General features: G+C 47.1%; 1 protein-coding gene across 3 annotated transcripts in view; it reads right to left on the bottom strand.

Moving 5' to 3' along the window:
- LOC129703225 (NACHT, LRR and PYD domains-containing protein 3-like) overlaps positions 1 to 18744 on the bottom strand; it is a 51529-nt gene extending 32785 nt beyond the window's left edge. The window contains exons 1-3 of one of the 3 annotated variants that reach the window (XM_055645453.1): positions 18032 to 18744; positions 11074 to 11195; positions 584 to 2351 (exon numbers count right to left, since the gene is read on the bottom strand). In XM_055645453.1, the coding sequence (XP_055501428.1) occupies positions 584 to 2351; positions 11074 to 11083 (1778 nt within the window). In that variant the 5' untranslated portion in view covers positions 11084 to 11195; positions 18032 to 18744. Of the gene's footprint in view, positions 1 to 583; positions 2352 to 3172; positions 3310 to 11073; positions 13421 to 18031 lie in introns of those variants that run through there. The other 2 variants (XM_055645452.1, XM_055645454.1) reach the window with 2 other exon arrangements.
- Between the last annotated feature and the right edge of the window lie 661 nt (positions 18745 to 19405).

The raw sequence follows: 19405 nt of genomic DNA, 5'->3' as shown, positions 1-19405 counted from the left end.
GAGAGGAAGAATAAAGAAGGACCCGGCATGGGGGGGGGGGAGACTGCCATGAGGGAGGGGAGGAAGAACAAAGGGGGACCTGGTGTGGGGGGGGGGGGATTTTTGTAACTTTGTGAGTGCACTTTATGGGCGACAATTTGCATACCTGGGTATGCAAGAAAATAATTGCACTGTGTCTTGTCATTCAAGTATTCAATACAATACCGGCACCTTTTTGTGAACAAGGAAAGCACATTAAAAAAATCATTCACAGAGTGATTGCAGCAAGGAAGGATGCCACTGAGTTCTTAGCAGTACTATGTGGGAGCAATCCAGCCAACCCCTCTCTACAACCCTCTCTCTGAAGTCTTGCAATGTCTTTCAGGAGAGGATATCAGTGAAATGTAAGTAAACGACAGGATGAAAATTAACAGTGATGGTACAATTAACTCTTAGTTTTCCCAAATCTCAAAGTAAACATGTAATATTGAGATAAATCAACAGTTGAACTGTTACAAGTTCACCCCCACCACATTATTACTGTACAAAAATCACTTCACAGGTGACATTGAATTAAGCATTTTCTAAGCAAACCATGTCTTACTTTAAACTTGTAAAAGAAGGCAGAACTGGAGCCAATCTCCGAAGTCCGATGGAAGTTATTTTGTGTTCAGATAAATTGAATATCTCACTTTTTTGGCCTGACCTTTGCAAAACAAGGGCCAGTGCTGAATAATCCAGGGGTGACAGAGTCTGATATGTGGCAGCCCCAGTGGACAGCATCTTGCTAATCTGCACCACAAATGAATTATCATCTAATTCAATTAAACAAAGCAAAAGAGTGAGGCATTTTTCTGGAGGAATATCTTTCTGTAATTTTTGCTTCAAAAATTGAATGATCCTTGTTGCATCATCATGCTGAATTTCACAACCTGTCATCAGCCCCTTTAGACTTTGCTGGTTTGTTTTTGTCCCTAATCCACAAAGGAATCTGAGAAATAAGTCTAAGTGACCATTGGAACTTTGGATGGTTTCTTCGCAGGCCTGTTTTAGGACATGGAAATAGCTGGGCTTTTCATGTCGATGTAGCACCTTTGATTTGGTTGATGTCATTAAAGGATTATAGTTCATGTTGTTAAAAGAAAGAAATACATGCAATGCAGCAAAATATTCCTGTAGTGCTCCTTGAACAAAAGCAAAGATTTTCTCTATGTTATTTCCATTTTCCTTTCCAAGTTCTCTGCAAAATCCACTCTCAACCATGGAGACATCAACATTGTATGTTCTTAAAACCTTCTCACTGAATTTATATGTTTGGCCTCTCAGCAAATCAAATGACAATTTCCCCAAACTCATGATGTCGCTTTGCTTTGACTTCATCATTTCAGCAAAGGTTTGCTTTGCACCTCTTAAATATGCCTGTCGATGTTGCAGAAGGAAAAGGGTGTGTGCCAGGAATTTGTTGAAGACAGGCGTGGTTGCTATGGGCATGTAATCACTGGGCTCATGAGATGAAAATGACTTAAGTGCATCCTCCAAATAGGTTGAGAGAACAGAACAGAAAGCGGGCAGGAAACATAGAAGGGATAAACTGCTTTCGGTCTTCACGACGGAAATCATTTTCGCTGCCAAGTGCCCATTTTCGTATTTATTGCGAAAATACTCGACCTTCTCGCGTCCACGGAACCCTTGAATTTCAGTCAGTCTGTCAATAAAACTTGGAGGCGTCTGACCCATGGCTGCTGGCCGGGTAGTTATCCAAACTGAAGAGGAAGGATGGATGTTGCCTCTGATTAAGTTTGAGAGCAAGGATTCGAGTGACCTCGATTCACATTCATCATAGCAAGCCAACTGGTTTTCAAAATCCAGGGTTTGTCTACTTTCATCCAGTCCATCGAAAATATATAAGCATTTGATTGACGTGCTTGAAAATATCTGTTTGCAAGACTGGATATGTGGATAGCAAAACTGGATCAGTTGCTCCAGGCTTAGTGCCTTTTGTGGCAGCATATTGAGCTTATAGAATGGGAACATGAATATGAAATCAAATTCTGAGAGAATTGAACCTGCAGCCCAATCGTAAATTATTTTTTCGACACACGCAGTTTTGCCAATTCCTGCTATTCCTTTTGTAATGGCGGTTCTCGGAAGTCTATCCCCTCCGTTTGCTGGTTGTAAAATCTCTGAGCAGCTGAGAGGATGGATTGGCGTGTTGACCAGGTGATCCGAGGCTTCCTGCTGCCAAGATCGTGCATTACTTTCAACAATCCATAGATCTGTAAACTTGTTCAATGCCACCTCTCTTCTTATGCACACACACATTTCTTTCAAGACCTTGATGTGAGTTTCTTTGAGTTCTTGAAGAGTATCTCCTAGAATGGGAAAATGGGAATCACGGTCAGAATTACTGTAAAAATGTTTTGAAGCACAGCTCATTCAAACTCTAGAAAAAGCCTGGTGGTTGCTGTGAGATGCCATCAGCACCTCAAAAATCCATCTTCTTTTTAAAGCAGCTAAAGATTTAAACAAATAATCTAGAAATATAACCAGGGTAACAATATTTAACGAGGTGCACGATTATAAACTATAAGATGTATTATATGTTCTTTGACTAAGATGTGAAATTTCAGATGCACTATCATTTAGTTTCCTGCTGCCTCGAAAACAAGAATAGTAATCAATGACATTGTGGCGGAAGCTGATAGCAACCCAAGGTCACGACGAACCATCGGCTCTAGAGGGCGGCGTCTTGGTGGGGGAGGCGCGAGTCACGGGGTCGTTATCTGAGTTGTTATTTAAGGCCGGGCAACGCCCGTGCCAGTGAGGAGTAGGGAGCTGTATGCAGAAGAATAAACACGTCTAGAGCACACACTTGTGTCCGACTAGTTTTTGGCTGGACTCCTGCCAGTCCCCGCCACAGTTGGTGACCCCAGACGTCCAGGAGTGTAATCCTGGAAGGGAAATTACAACAACATAAAAAATGCATTCTGCCGCTGCCGCCTATAAGGCCGAAGAGGCCGAACTCAACGTGGTCTCCCTGAAACTGCCTACATTTTGGACCTCGCAGCCGAGGGTTTGGTTTCGACAGGCCGAATCCCAATTTCACATCCGCGGCGTTACAGCAGACGGGACTCGTTATCACTACGTGGGAAGCGCCCTTGACCAGCAGACGGCCGGTCGGGTCAATACTTACCTGGCTAACCCGGCGGTTGTGGGGAAATACACAGGCCTCAAGGGGCTGTTGCTCCGGATCTACGGGCCGAGCCGAATGCAGCGCGCCTGTCATGTCCTTAACATGGGCGGTGCTCAGCGACCGGATGCCATCCATCCTCATGAGCAAGATGCTCATGGTCACGGGTGACCACCTGCCCTGTCCACTCTTTGAATTAATCCACCTGCAGCAGTTGCCACGAGACCTCCACCAGCAGCTCGTGTGGGAGAGCTTTGAAGATCCCATCCAGCTAGCAGCCCGTGCTGATGAGCTGTGGATCTCTGACCAGCAACAGGTGGGTGCGATGGAATACCTGGAGCTGCTGGAATCCGCAGAATCGCTGGACCGGATTGAATCAATGACCAGGCTGGCCCAGTGACCCAGGACCATGCCCACACGAGGGCCATGCCCACAGGAGCCACAGACAAGACAAGTGGCACAGGAGAGGATGATGGCTGAGCAGGACCCAGGAGATCCAAGGCCAGCCATGTTCGTTTCCGGGAAATGGCAGCTCCAGCCGCCGATAGTCACTGCGGTGGCCAGCAGGATCCATCGAGTGTACGGCTGGGACCAGCACTCGGGGCTCAGATTCTTGGTGGATACTGGGGCGTAGGTCAGCGTATTGCCCCCATCTGGACTCGACCTTTGTGCTAGTAAGAGGGGTCCCCCGTTAACTGCTGCGAATGGCAGTTTAATCCACACATATGACATCGGCACGGTTCCTGTCATTTTCAGTGCATGTCATTTCACCTGGCCTTTCATCATCGCGGACGTGGCCCAGCCGCTGCACGGCGCAGATTTCTTGCAGGTGAAGTCACTCCTCGTCGACGTGAAGGGCCAACGTCTCATCCACGTGTCAATTTTTTAGAAGATCTCCTTGCACTCCACTGCGCCCACAGCGCTGGTCAGCAACCCTGTAGCGACAGTGGGCAATGTCTACGCCCAGGTACTGGCTGATTTTCCAGACATTGTCACCCCGAAGTTCAGCTCGGCCAACCTGAGACACGTTGTCATGCACCATATTCTGACATCGGGTCCACCACTCCACGCCCTCGCTCCTGACAAGCTCCTCATAGCAAAGGTGGAGTTTCGGAGTATGGAGGCCATGGGTATCGTTCGACGCTCCGTGCGGGGATGACCACCGTATTAACTAGGCCACGAGTGCTCACTGTTACCCTATTCCACACATACAGGACTTCTCAGCACATCTGGCCAGGGCTAGGTTCTTCTCTAAGATCGACCTAGTCCGGGGATATCACCAGATCCCCGTGCGACTGGAGGATGTCCTCAAGACGGCAATTATCACCCCTTTCGGGTTATCGAGTTCCTGCAATTGCCCTTCGGCCTCAAGAATGCCGCGCAGGCTTTTTAGCGCCTGATGGACACCGTGATGTCCGACTTCCTGTTTGTCTACATGGACGACATCCTCGTGGCAAGTCGCTCGCGTGAGGAACACTGCGCCCAACTGCAACTACTCTTCTCGCACCTCAGTGACCATGGCCTCGTAATTAACCCTGACAAGTGCCAATTCGACCTGTGGGCCATCGACTTCCTGGGGCATCTGGTGACACGGCACGGAGCAGTGCCTCGGCTGGACAGGGTTGAGGCAATCCGCCAGTTCCTACAGCCTGCTACGGTACGTGGCCTGCGGGAGTTCATAGGGATGGTCACATTTTACACCGGTTCATTCTGGCGGCTGCCGAACCTTTGCAGCTGCTTTTTCAGTTGCTGACGGGCAAGCAGCGGCAGATAGTGAGACGCTGTCGCCATGGCGGCATTTGAAGGGGTGAAGGAGGCCTTGGCTCGGGCGACTATGCGCGTACATCTGTCGGCCGATGCCCCCACAGCCCTTACCGTGGATGCCTCAGACTCTGCGGTCGCCGGCTTTTTCGAACAGTCCGCTAACAGCCGTTGGCGGCCTCTCGCCTTCCTTAGCCGGCACCCAAGGGTTGAGGAGCCTTACACCTCACAGTGCGGCACTTCCAGTACTTCCTCGAGGGCCGTTCCTTTGTAGCCTTCATGACCACAAGCCCCTCACATTTGCATTTGAAGGTTTTGGATCCTTGGTCCGCCCGTCAGCAGCGCTATTTATATGAAATAGCTGGTGGCTATTTTGGAGAATACAACGGACATCCGGCACATCGCTGGGAAATGCAACCTCGTGGCATCCGGCCATTGCAGCCATGCTTAACCCGGCCTCGGGGATAGATTACTCTGACTTGGCGGCGGCCCAGCTGGCGGACGATGAGATGCCGGCGTACCGTGCCGCCATCTTGGTGCTTGAGGATGAGCTGTTGGGTTCCTCAGGTTCCATCCTCTGTGACGTATCCACGGGTCAGCCGAGGCCTATCATTCCAGCGGCCTGGCGCCGTCGCGTGTTGGAGGTGATCCATGGGCTGGCACATCCATCCATCCGGGCCACGGTCGCTATGCTAGCCGCAAGGTTTATGTGGCACGGACTTCAGAAGCAAGTCGGTCGCTGGGCCTGGGCGTGCATCCCGTGCCAGACATCAAAGGTGCATAGACACGTCCGGGCGCCCATTCAAGACTTTGCAGTGCCACTCCGGCGGTTCAATCACATACACGTGGACATCGTGGGGCCGCTGACTCCTTCCCAAGAAGTTTCACACCTGCTTATGGTGGTCGACTGTTTTACGCAGTGGCCAGAAGCCATCCCGCTCATGGACACTTCAACACAGTCGTGTGCTCGTGCCCTCGTAGCAGCCTGGATTGCCCGCTTTGGGGTTCCACTGCACATCACATCCGACCGGGGCGCCCAGTTTACATCTGAACTATGGTCCGCAATGGCCCGCCTATTGGAGACGCAGCTCCACCACACGACAGCGTACCATCCCCAACAAATGGGTTGGTGGAGCGGTTCCACCGCTGTCTGAAGGCCGCCCTGAAGGCTCGTCTCACAGGCCCTGGGTGGATGGGTGTGTTGCCGTGGGGCCTGTTGGGGATTCGGACGGCCCCCATGCAGGATCCGTCAACGTCCTCCACGGAGTTGGTATATGGTGCTCTGTTCACTGTCCCCGGGGAGTTTGGCCCTACTGGTGATGGGTCCCAGGAACCCCCGTCATCGGTGCTGATCCGCTTGCGGGAGAGGGTCGGCGCCCTGTCACCCATCCCATCGTCACGTCATGGAGTGGCCCCTTCCCATGTGCCACTGCCACTGATGGGCTGCCCGTAAGTTTTTCATCACTGTGACTCCCCCAAGTCACCCTTGTAGCGCCCGTATGAAGGTCCCTTTCGTGTGCTGCGGCACGGGCCTACTACATTCGATTTGGACATGGGTGGACGGCATGAAATGGTGTCTGTGGCTCATTTGAATCCGGCCCACTTGGACCTGAGCGAGCCAGTCCATGTGGCTCAACCTCCCCGTCACGGGCGACCGCCATCCCGGGCTCCCGGAGATTCTCCCGAACCGAGCAAGCCCCCGGGGCACGGGATTGTATCCATGCTGTGGGGACGCCGTCCTGTGTATGGCTGCCTAGCCAGCAGCTGTCCGTCTTTTTCACTCTTTTTAAAAATCTTTAGTGAGTTTTAGTGTTTTGTTTTTAGGAGGTCTAGACTTTTTAATGTGGGGGGGGGGAGGGGGAAACTTCTTTCTAGGGTCCCTACCTGGTCAGAGAGGCAGCTTTTCTCCGGGCTGCACCGTCGACCCGTCCTCGCGGCCTACCAGTGGGCCTGGAGCGGCGTTTTCCTGTCGGGGACAGCCCCGAACCTCGGCTTCGGCGGCGGCACAGCGCTGGAGCGCTATCGCGGAGCGGGCGATGCCCAGCCCGGGTCGCCGTGCTGGAGCTTCGGTGAGCTAAAGAACCACCTTGAAAAAACATCGCGGAGCTGCGGGACTGTGGAGCGGCCAGCCGCGGGTGGCGGCGCCGATCTTTACACCGGGAGCCTGGGATCTCGCAACGAGATCGCCAGTGGAAATGCTCCAACTGGCGCAGCCTTGTTGGCTTCGGAAGCCGCGGTCTCCGGTAAGGAGGCGCCCGTTCCAGGTGTCCCAAGCCGCTGAGAGGACTCTCCCGACGCCGGTGCACCATCAACTGACTAGAACGGCCTGGAACATCGGGCCTCCGTGGAGGCAACTGTGGAGGCCCGACTATGGGTGAACTGGGGATGGGGACTGGACATTGTGCCTTCCCTCATAATGGAAACATTGTGGGGGGATGTTTTTATGTTTATCTTTATTATTGTTATAGAAACATGGAAACATAGAAAATAGCTGCAGGAGTAGGCCATTCGGCCCTTCGAGCCTGCACCGCCATTCAATATGATCATGGCTGATCATCCAACTCAGTATCCTGTTCCTGCCTTCTCTCCATACCCCCTGATCCCTTTAGCCACAAGGGCCACATCTAACTCCCTCTTAAATATAGCCAATGAACTGGCCTCAACTACCATCTGCAGCAGAGAATTCCAGAGATTCACCACTCTCTGTGTGAAAAAGGTTTTCCTCATCTCGGTCCTAAAAGATTTACCCCTTATCCTTAAACTGTGACCCCTTGTTCTGGACTTCCCCAACATCGGGAACAATCTTCCTGCATCAAGCCTGTCCAACCCCTTAAGAATTTTGTAAGTTTCTATAAGATCCCCCCTCAATCTTCAAAAATCTAGCGAGTACAAACCGAATCTATCCAGTCTTTCTTCATATGAAAGTCCTGACATCCCAGGAATCAGTCTGGTGAACCTTCTCTGTACTCCCTCTATGGCAAGAATGTATTTCCTCAGATTAGGAGACCCAAACTGTACGCAATACTCCAGGTGTGGTCTCACCAAGACCCTGTACAACTGCAGTAGAACCTCCCTGCTCCTATACTCATATCCTTTTTCTATGAATGCTAACATACCATTCGCCTTCTTCACTGCCTGCTGCACCTGCATGCCTACTTTTAATGACTTGTGTACCATGACACCCAGGTCTCGTTGCATCTCCCCCTTTCCTAATCGGCCACCATTCAGATAATAATCTACTTTCCTGTTTTTGCCACCAAAGTGGATAACCTCACATTTATCCACATTATACTGCATCTGCCATGCATTTGCCCACTCACCCAGCCTATCCAAGTGACCTTGCAGCCTCCTAGCATCCTCCTCACAGCTAACACTGCTCCCCAGCTTTGTGTCATCCGCAAACTTGGAGATGTTGCATTCAATTCCCTCGTCCAAATCATTAATATATATCGTAAATAGCTGGGGTCCCAGAACTGAGCCTTGCGGTACCCCACTAGTCACAGCCTGCCATTGTGAAAAGGGTCAGTTTACTCCTACTCTTTGCTTCCTGTCTGCCAACCAGTTCTCTATCCACATCAATACTGAACCCCCAATACCTTGTGCTTTAAGTTTGTATACTAATCTCTTATGTGGGACCTTGTCGAAAGCCTTCTGAAAGTCCAGATATAACACATCCACTGGTTCTCCCTTATCCACTCTACTGGTTACATCCTCGAAAAATTCTATAAGATTCGTCAGACATGATTTATCCTTCATAAATCCATGCTGACTTTGTCCAATGATTTCACCACTTTCCAAATGTGCTGCTATCCCATCTTTAATAACTGATTCTAGCAGTTTCCCCACTACCGACGTTAGACTAACTGGTCTGTAATTCCCTGTTTTCTCTCTCCCTCCCTTTTTAAAAAGTGGTGTTACATTAGCTACCCTCCAATCCTCAGGAACTATTCCAGAATCTAAAGAGTTTTGAAAAATTATCCCTAATGCATCCACTATTTCTGGGGCTACTTCCTTAAGTACTCTGGGATGCAGCCTACCTGGCCCTGGGGATTTATCGGCCTTTAATCCATTCAATTTACCCAACACCACTTCCCGGCTAACCTGGATTTCACTCAGTTCCTCCATCTCATTTGATCCCCGATCCCCTGCTATTTCCGGCAGATTTTTTATGTTTTATCTGAAAGGACGCTGCACGGAGAGGACGCTGGCGCTGTTTGTTTGCCGCTTCTCCGTCTGCTATTGCCTCTTGTGTTCTTGTTTGTGTTCTGTTTGTGTTCTGTTTTGTTTTGTTTTTGTTTTTGTTTTTGTTTTTTGTTTGCCTTGCCTTGTAAAGCGACTTTGAGTCCTTGAAAAGCGCTATATAAATTCAAATTATTATTATTATTATGCGTTCGGGCCGCCTCGTGCGACGTCCTGTGCGGTTCGGTGCCTCTGGTTCTGGGGGGGGGGGGGTCATGTGGCAGCACCTGATAGCAAACCGTCGGCTCTAGAGCGCGGCGCCTTGGTGGGGGAGGCGTGAGTCGTTATCTGAGTTGTTATTTAAGGCCGGGCAACGCCCGTGTCAGTGAGGAGTAGGGAACTGTATGCAGAAGAATAAACACGTCCAAAGCACACACTTGTGTCCGGCTAGTTTTTGACTGGATTCCTGCCAGCCCCCGCCACAATATTGTCATCAATATACTTTCCTCTCTTCCTCAAACACTATGTTCAAGAATATAGTATCCAATCTATATTCCTTTTTACTCCTCTCTATTCCATTGCCCATATTGTCATTCAAATTAAAGTTATCATCTGAAAAGTAATTTATTGAGGCATTGCCTAAGCACGTTGATCTTCTTTATTAAATGGCATAAAATGCTGAATTTCATAATTTTAATTAAGAAACTATCAAATGTTGAAAGAAACTTTCTGAATAACCAAATCAATCAAGGGCAATATCAAATACAGCAGATGTGTGATATCTGAAATAAAAACAATATTTGCTGGAAGGACCAGGGGGAGGGAGAGGAGAGGGTGGATCTTTTGTGATGATGGCCTTTCAAAGATCTTTCAAATATATTGCCTGGAGTTTCTCTGTTTTTAATTCAATCAATAAATTGATGTTATTTCTGAATGGTACAGGCAATAATCATGTGACTCATGGTCCTATGTTCCTGCCAAGTAAAGGGCAGTTTTTACCTCACAGAAACGTTCCTCAATCTCACTCCTAATCTATCGTCCTAATTACCGTAATGAACATGGTGGCGGCATTACTATTATCCTCCCAAGTGTGACATTTGAATCAGAGTGGGGGTGAATGTCAAGCATTGTCAAGTTGCTCCCATTCAACCAATGTGGATATCTATGCCTATAATTGCTGGGGTTTGAGGGAACTGAATATTTAATTGAACATAAAGCACAGATGCGATACTCCAAATGTCCCATTAAAACTATAGGTTGCTGCCAGGCAGTGTCATAGAACATAGAACATAGAAAGACTATATCACAGAAACATGCCCTTACCCAACAGTGTCCATGCTGAACCTGATGCCAAGTTAAACTGATCTCCGCTGCATGCATGCGATCCATATCCCTCCATTCCATGCATATCCATGCACTTATCTAAATGCTTCTTAATAGCCACTATCAATCTGCCTTCATTGCCACCCGTGGCAGCATGTCACAGGCACCCACCGTTCCAGTATCTGGAGTTCCTTGTGCCTACATTTACATCCAAGTTGTTTATGTACATCACAAACAACTCAGCCCCAACTTTATCAAACTTTCTGCTTTCTGCACATGGAAGTGAGGTCTCCCACACACCTGACTGTAGTACAGTTTCTTCACAGCCCATGAGCTGATTCTATGGCGGTGACTGCCAACACCTTATTCCCTGCAAGCATCAGGCTACCATCTTAAGGTGGTAATCTGTTTGTGGACATTTATTTCAGGCTAATTTCCAATACATTAAATTCTCCCTTGAATACAAAAGGTAGTGTGGAACCTTGAGAAGCCAAATTTCAATGTATGTTTTAATGAAACTCCTTCAGAAGCATTGTAGACAGCAATGAAGGTAGTTATCTCATAGATATACCAGATTGAATATCCTTAAGTTTCTATCTAAGCTTAATCTTTTTTAATGTAGTGGAGCATTTTAAACTTACCTCCCTCCATAATGTTGGGATATCAGTTCCGCAGACAGGTACTAAATGTTCACTTTAAAAAGAATCGTTTACACAGAAGTTATCCTTGGTGGGTTAGTTGTGCCCGTTCCTTTTCAATGGACCTGTGACATTCAGATACACACTGTTAGCAGATGAAGTTCCCGTACATTTAGCAATTTATGGTATAATTGTCATTACAAATTACAACAAATGGTTAAAGATACCAGAACCCTAAAACAGGCAGCCATCAACGTGTCCAATGTTCCTTGCCCTTTTCTTCAGTCAGAATATTCTTACAGACCATCTTTTTTAGTTTTGTTTAGTTTAGAGATACAGCGTGGAAACAGGCCCTTCGGCCCACCGGGTCCACGCTGACCAGCGATTCCCGCACATTAACACTATCCTATGCCCGGTAGGGACAATATTTTTAACATTTACCAAGCCAATTAACCTACAAACCTGTACGTCTTTGGAGTATGGGAGAAAACCAAAGATCTCGGAGAAAACCCACACAGGTCACGGGGAGAATGTATAAATTACGCATAGACAGCACCCGTTGTCGGGATCGAACCCAGGTCTCCGGCGCTGCATTTGCTGTAAGGCAGCAACTCTACCACTGCGCCACCGTGACTGCCCAAATGGATGGCCGAATCTTCATTTACATTTCTAAAAGAGCGGCCTTTAATTCTGAGGCTATGACCTCTGGTCCTAGACTCTCCCACCAGTGGAAACATCCTTTCCACATCCACTCTATCTATGCCTTTCATTATTCTGTAAGTTTCAATGAGGTCCCCCCCCCCTCAACCTTCTAAACTCCAGCGAGTAGAGGCCCTGTACTGTCAAGTGCTGATTCATTCGCTGCAGGAGTCTCTGACCTTCTCTCGTAGCTGCAGTATTTATGTACAAAAACACAACTGCTGGAGGAACTCGGCTGGACAGGCAGCATCCGTGGAGGAAAATGAACAGAAGACGTTTCTGAAGATAGGTAAAAAGTGCTGGAGCAACTCAGCGGATCAGGCAGCATCTCTGGAGAAAAACGGATGGGTAACGTTTTGGGTCGGAACCCTTCTTCAGGCTTTCTCCAGCATTTTGCGTCTATATTTGGTATAAACCAGCAACGGCAGTTCCTCTCTACACAGAAGACATTTCTGGTTGGGATCCTTCTTCAGACTGATAGAGTAGAGGGAAATGGCCAGTAGAGTGAAGTGATGGTTAAGGGTGGGGCAAGAGTTAGCAAGGGATAGTAGATTCAGATGAAGACCGGTCAGCTTGGGGAGAGGTGGGTGGAGATACAGATGGGTGGAGATTAAGGTTGGAGGTTCAGTGGAAAAGATTTGAAACATCGCCATCCCGACCCTAAACATCCATTCACCTCCACAGATGTTGCATGGCCTATTGAGATTCTCCAGTGGTTTATTTTTACTCAAAATTCCAGCATCTGGTGTCTTTTTTTTGTCCCCACAGAATTTATGTGGTTAGTCCAGTTGGTTTTCTCATCAGTGACGACACTCAGGTATTTTTTGGTCGAACACTCAACAATGTTACTTAATATCTATTAGCCCATGATGCCTACATGTTGGCTAAGTCTTGTTGCATTTGAACATGGGCTGCTTCACTTGCTGAGTAGCCAGGCATGGAATTGGACATGACATGGGACCAGCACACTGCCCTGAGGAACTATTACATGTCCTGGGGCCCTGATGAATAAGCTACAACAACTACAATTCATATTCCTTTGCACAAGGTACAATTCCAATCAGTGGAGTATTTTCCCCATTGATTTCAGTTTTACCAGAGTATCTGAGGACTCACTCAATCTAGATAGGATTGCATGAAGATTAGCTTCTGTCATGGTGGGGATCTCAAGACAAAGTTAAGATGGATCATCGATTCAGACCTTTTGGATGAACATGGGCATTATCCTTGTCCCTGGCACTCACAGCTTAGCTCCACGATTATTGAGGAAGGGGATATTTTTGCTTATTTAGTCATTCAACACTATTCAAAACAAGATGTGATGCAAAGTCAATGAGTCGTACAGCAGGTCCCTCAGACAACCAGGTCCGGGCTGACCGGAAAGCATCCTTATATACTCATTTTTCTCTCTTCTGATTATGGAATTCATTGCCACAGAAGGCTGTGGAGTCCAAGTCATTGGATATATTTCACATTGAGATTGACAGAGTCTTGATTTGTCGTGTGTCAAGGGTTACGTGGAGCAGGCAGGAGAATGGGGTTGGGAGGGAGAGATAGACTAGCCACGATTGAATGGTAGAGCAGACTCGATGGGCTGAATGGCCTAATTCTGTTCCTGTAACATGATCATTGCCCTCCCCCCACCACCACGCTAACAGATTCTACCATCTCCAACCAAATGCAATTTAACAAGGTTGATGCAATTGATCAATCACCCACACGTCTTTGGGATGTGGATGGGAACAAGTGCACATGGAAGAAACTCAAACCAAAGCAATCACAGGGAGAACTTGCAAGTTCCACGCAGACAGCACCACAGGTCAGGATTTAACCTGGGTTGCTGCAACAGTGAGCCATCAGCATAACGGGCTCTGTACTGTTCCAACCTAGATTACAGACCTTTGATCAGGTCCAATGATTACGATGTTGCTTAGTTGTGGTTTTTACCACTTAGCATGAATGTGTTGTGGCTTATTTTTAATAATGGGTATTGAGTTTTCATAATCATAAGATCATAAGACAAAAGTGCAGAATTAGGCCATTCGAACAATCAAGTCTGTTTCACCATTCGATTGTGGCTGATCTATTTTTCCCACGCAACCTTCTTTCTCCTGTCTTCACCCTGTAACCATTAACACGGTTCCTGTCATTATCAGCGCGTGCCATTTCACCTGGCCATTCATCATCGCGGACATGGCCCAGCTACTGCTGGACGCAGATTTCTTGCAGGCGCAGTCGCTCCTCGTGGACGTAAGGGGCCAACATCTCGTCCACGCATCAATTTTTTAGAAGATCTCCTTGCGCTCTACTGCGTCCACCGTGCCGGTCAGCAATCCCGTAGAGACGGTGGACAATGTCTACGCCCAGGTACTGGATCTGTTTCCAGACATTGTCATCCCCATTCAGCTCGGCCAGCCTGAGGCATTGTGTTATGCACCATATTTTGTCCGCTCCACGCCCGCGCCCGTAAGCTCTCTCCTAAGCTCCCCATAGCAAAGGCGGAGTTTTGGAGTATGGAGGCCATGGGTATCGTTCAACGCTGCAACATCCCTTGTGCCTCCCCGCTGCACATGATGCAGAAGGTGTCCGCTGGCTGGAGGCCGTGCGGGGACGACCGCCGTATTAACGAGGCCACGACCACAGACCGTTACCCTATTGCTCACATACAGGATTTCTCAGCACATCTGGCCAGGGCTAGGTTCTTCTCCAAGATCGACCAAGTCCGGGGATATCGCCAGATCCCCATGCGACCGGATATCACACTGTTCGCGTTGTTCGAGTTCCTGCGGATGTCCATCGGCCTTAAGAATGCCGCACAGGCCTTTCAGTGCCTGATGGATACCGTGGTGCACAGGCTTGACTTCCCATTTGTCTACTTGAATGACATCCTCGTGGCAAGTCACTCGCGAGAGGAACGCTGCGCCCACCTGCGTCTACTCTTCTAATGCCCCAGTGACCATGGCCTCGTAATTAACCCTGGCAAGTGCCAATTCAGCCTTCGGGCCATCAGCTTCCTGGGGCATCGGGAGACACGGCACAGAGCAGTACCTCTGCCGGACAGGGTTGAGGCAATCCACCAGTTCCCACGGCCTGCTACGGTATGTGGCCGGGAGTTCATAGGGATGGTCACATTTTATCACCGATTTGTTCTGGCGGCTGCCAAATTTTTGCGGCCGTTTTTCCAGTTGCTGACGGGCAAGCAGCGGGAGATACGGTGGGACGCTATCACCACGTCGGCATTTGAAGGGGCGAAGGAGACCTTGGCTCGTGCAACTATGCTCATGCATCTGTGGCTTGGTGCTTGAAGACATGCTGTTGGGTCCCTCAGGTTCTATCCTCTGTGACATATCCATGGATCAGCCGAGGCCTATCGTTCCGGCGGCCTGCCGCCGTCGCGTGTTTGAGGTGGCCGGAGGCCTTCCTGCTCACGGACACTTCAACTGAGTCCTGCGCTCATGCCCTCATGGCAACTTGGATTGCCTTCTTTAGGGTTCCACTTCACATCACGTCGGGGTCACCAGTGTAGGGGGACTCGCAGGAGTCCAGCCAAAAACTAGTCAGGCACGAGTTGTGTGCACTAGTTGAGCTCCCTACTCCTCCAATGACACGGGCGTTGCCCAGCCTTAAATAAGAAATCAGGTACCGACCCCGTGACTAGCACCTCCCACACCAAGACGCCGCTCTCGAGAGTCGATGGTTTGTTGTGACCTTGGGTTGTCACCTGATGCCACCACGCATCCTTTTACTCTGAGCCTGTGCCCTCTGGTCCCAACACACCAGCTACTAGAAACATTTTCTCCACATGCATTATGTCCAGACCTTTCATTATTCAGTAGGTTTCACTATTTTTGAGGATGGAGATATTTTTGCCTGCCCAAGTCATTATCGCTGATTTCCTCCCCAGAAAAATGCTGGTAAAACCAAAAGCTGTTGCAGATTTCAGATTATTAATTGAATTGATATTCCAGAGCTGCCATGTTGGGAGTTTATCACAAATATTAGGATTATTAGTCCAGGCATCTGGAATTCTGGTCCTGTAATTTACCACTTTGGTAATAATGGAGACAGTGGTCTGAATCTTCCTTCAACATGAAGGATCTGTTAGTTTTCTCTACAGTTCTTGGCTTGGTCTAATGGGAAATGTACAAGGGTATTTGCCATAGGTAATTTCCAAATATCTCACTCAAAATAGAGAAGACTATTAAATAATGTGGTGCATCTATCCACTCTGTTTTAATTGTATCTTGGTGACAATAATAACCAATACTAATACCACTTCCAATACCAGTACATTGGTTTCTGCCTGAAGGTATTTTTCATCTGTAATTAGGACGATCTATGTCCCTTGTTTAGGAAGGAACTGCAGATGCTGGTTTAAACCGAAGATAGACACGAAATGCTGAGAAGGGTCTCGACCCGAAATGTCACCCATTCCTTCTCTCCAGAGATGCTGCCTGTCCCACTAAGTTACACCAGCTTTTTGTGTCTATCTTCAATCTATATCCCTTAATCCATTCAGGAATAATTAATTGATGTCTTGGTTTATTGTCCAAAGAGCAATAGCTTTTGCTGGACGTCTTGCAACTAGTTCCACTGCATCCATGTCTGTGATGAAGGATTCAACATGAATGCTACACTCTACTCTATTTTTACTCTATCTTGGTACACAAGCAGGAATTTCTTGAGTCAGAGGTTGGTGAATCAGTGTAATTCATTGCTACAGAAGGCCATGGAGGCCAAGTCAATGGATATTTTTTAAGGGGAGATAGATAGATTCTTTATTAGTACGGGTGTCAGAGGTTATGGGGAGAAGGCAGGAGAATGAAGTTGCGAGGGAGAGATAGATCTGCCAAGATCGAATGGCAGAGTACACTTGATGGGCCGAATGGCCTCATTTTGCTCCCATCATTTATGAACTTATGAGGCAATAATAAATCAATATCAAAACCATCTTCTATGAATCTGTGAATTTATAATAAGCCATTGTTGTCACGAATGTATCCAGTCCTCCTTAGCAACCTTTATGTTTACTTTCACCACATTTGTACAAGTAACTTGCACCTCATAAACGTTACTATTTTTACAAAAATATTTCCTGCTGTGATTCGTAGTTTTGTTTAAGGTAAAAATAGAAAGAGTTAAAGAAACTATCCAGTAGAGAGAGAAATAAAGTTAGTGACTTGGGTTGATGACAGAATTCCCCAAGGTTAAGAATTCGAGAAGATTGTTCCTGTAGACAATCACTGGGTCCTTTAAACCAAAGAAAGACCCCAATTTCTGGAGTAACTCAGCGGATCAGGCAAGATCTCTGGAGAGAAGGAATGGGTGGCGTTTCGAGTCGAGACCCTTCCTCAGACTACACACTGGCTCCTTCAATGTGAATTTAAGAGCAACATCAACCTTTGTGCAAAGTACGCTCTGTTCTTTCCATTGAATAAGCCTCCCTCTCCAGAAGAAAATCAGCTCATATTTTGCCTTAAAAATGTAAATTTCCTGCATGATCTCCCCAAACAGTTAGATGTATCCATCTCAGGTTAGGGGCCCCCAATTAATAGACAGATCCTCCTGTGATATTTCTGAGGAAGTAAATTATGAAGTTGCTCTCTGCATATTTTTACTTCTGTTATCTACCTAGATTATGTGAATTTATCAGCTAAAGGGGTTGGTTTTGTATTGCACATAAAACCAGCGTAACTATTTGTGGAGGAAGGAACTGCAGATGCTGGTTTAAACCGAAGATAGACACAAAATGGTGGAGTAACTCAGCAGGACAGGCAGCATCTCTGGAGAGGGGGAATGGGTGACATTTCAGATCAAGACCTTTCTTCAGACTGAGAGTCAGGGGGAAGGGAAACAAGACATAGACGGTGATGTAGAGATATGTTACCTATTTGTTCCTAGGCACACAATACCAAGTTATAACTGGGCTTGATAACGAGGAAGCCATCAAGATTTGCCAGTTTTGTAGAATCGCTGTGATGTTTCAATTATATGAACACCAAACTGGGCTGCAATTGTTTTCTGGCACGCCTGGTAATGTTGCTATAATCCTGCCTGGTGTTTTTGGCAATTTGCCAAAAAATATATAGAATCCCACTGATAGTTTAGATCATCAACTATGTACCCAGTAATTTACAATCGTTGATTTATCTTGCCATTCAATACGAGTCGCACTCACATTAATAAACGCGTTTCATGCACCGTCTCATCTTTCCCTTTGAAACAACCACCACATGTATCAGAACAAAATACAAAATATTACCTTATTCTATGTAGCGAGGCAAATATCTCAACGCAACGCCTTCAAAGCAGCAAGGCAAGCTGGCTTTAAATGTAACTCTCTATGCTTAACAATGTTTGAAACATATAGGACTCTATTCTATTTCAACATACGATGTTTGTTCTAAATGATTATTCACGTTGTAAAGATTATTTATTAACGTGCGTGGGCACGGCGCATCAGTGTCGTAGCAGTAGGCAATTCCTGTTACACAATAAAACTCCAGAAATTACATCAAGTAAGAATGCTCCCATATATTTTATACATTTGGAAGAAAATTTAGATTCTCAAGATAATGGTAATGGGAGCTGACTTTGTCCGTAACTTCCTACAATTAATATTTTTCTCTTTTCAGTTTATTATAGAATTGTACAGCATTATGATTGATCCTTCATCCCACTGTGTCTACACCAACCTCTTTACCCATCCACTCTAATCCCATTCCTTCTCAATATGATTGTATTTTTCTATTCCTTGTCTATTTAAATGTCTGCTAAATGCCATTTAAATAGGTAATTCTACCATTTCCTCTTGCAGCGTGTTCTAGATATCAACCGTGTAAAAATCCATCCTTCAGATTCCGTTTAAAACACCTTCCAGATGAGACTGAAACAGCAAGGTTTCAAGTCCTCCCTCCCAGGTACTGTATATTGTTGGCAAATGTACGGGCTATTGAGAACAAAGTGGGCGAATGTAAAACTAGACCTACCATCTTTAGAGAACTGAGGGACTGCTGCGTGCTCTGCCTTATCGAGGCATAGCTCACCCCTGCCTTACCTGACTGTGCCATTCAGCCTGAGGGCTGCTCATGACACCAGATGCTTGGCATGGCATCCTCAGGCAAGGTTAAGGGGGATGGGTCTTCTTTCTAATTAACTCTGCCTGATGCACAGATGTGCAAGTCCTGGCAAGTTTCTAATTTAGTTTAGAGATACATATCCTTTGGCCCACCAAGTCTGCACTGACCAGCAATCCCTACACATTAACACAATCCTACACACACTAGGGACAATTTTATATTTATACCAAGCCAATTAACTCCTTGGATTGTGGACGGAAACCAAAGATCTGAGAAAACCCACGTAGGTCACAAATCCGGGTCTCTGGCCCTGTAAAGCCCCTGTCCCACTTTCACAACCTAATTCACGACCTCTGCCGAGTTTGCCCTTGACTCATCCTCGCAGCATGGTTGCCACGAGGTCGCAGGTAGGTCGTAGCAGGTCGTGATGCTAGTCGTAGGTACTCATGGCATCAAGTAGGTTGCGGCATTTTTTCTAGCCTGATAAATGGACAAAATCGATACTCTTTACTCTTAGGTAGGTTGTAGGTAGGTGGTAGGTAGGTTGTAGGTAGGTC

This window comes from Leucoraja erinacea, chromosome 14, assembly GCF_028641065.1.
Source record: "Leucoraja erinacea ecotype New England chromosome 14, Leri_hhj_1, whole genome shotgun sequence".
Classification (NCBI taxonomy): Eukaryota; Metazoa; Chordata; class Chondrichthyes; order Rajiformes; family Rajidae; genus Leucoraja; species Leucoraja erinaceus.
The sequence above is the reverse complement of the archived record's forward strand: the minus strand, read 5'-3'. Positions and strand labels throughout refer to the sequence as shown.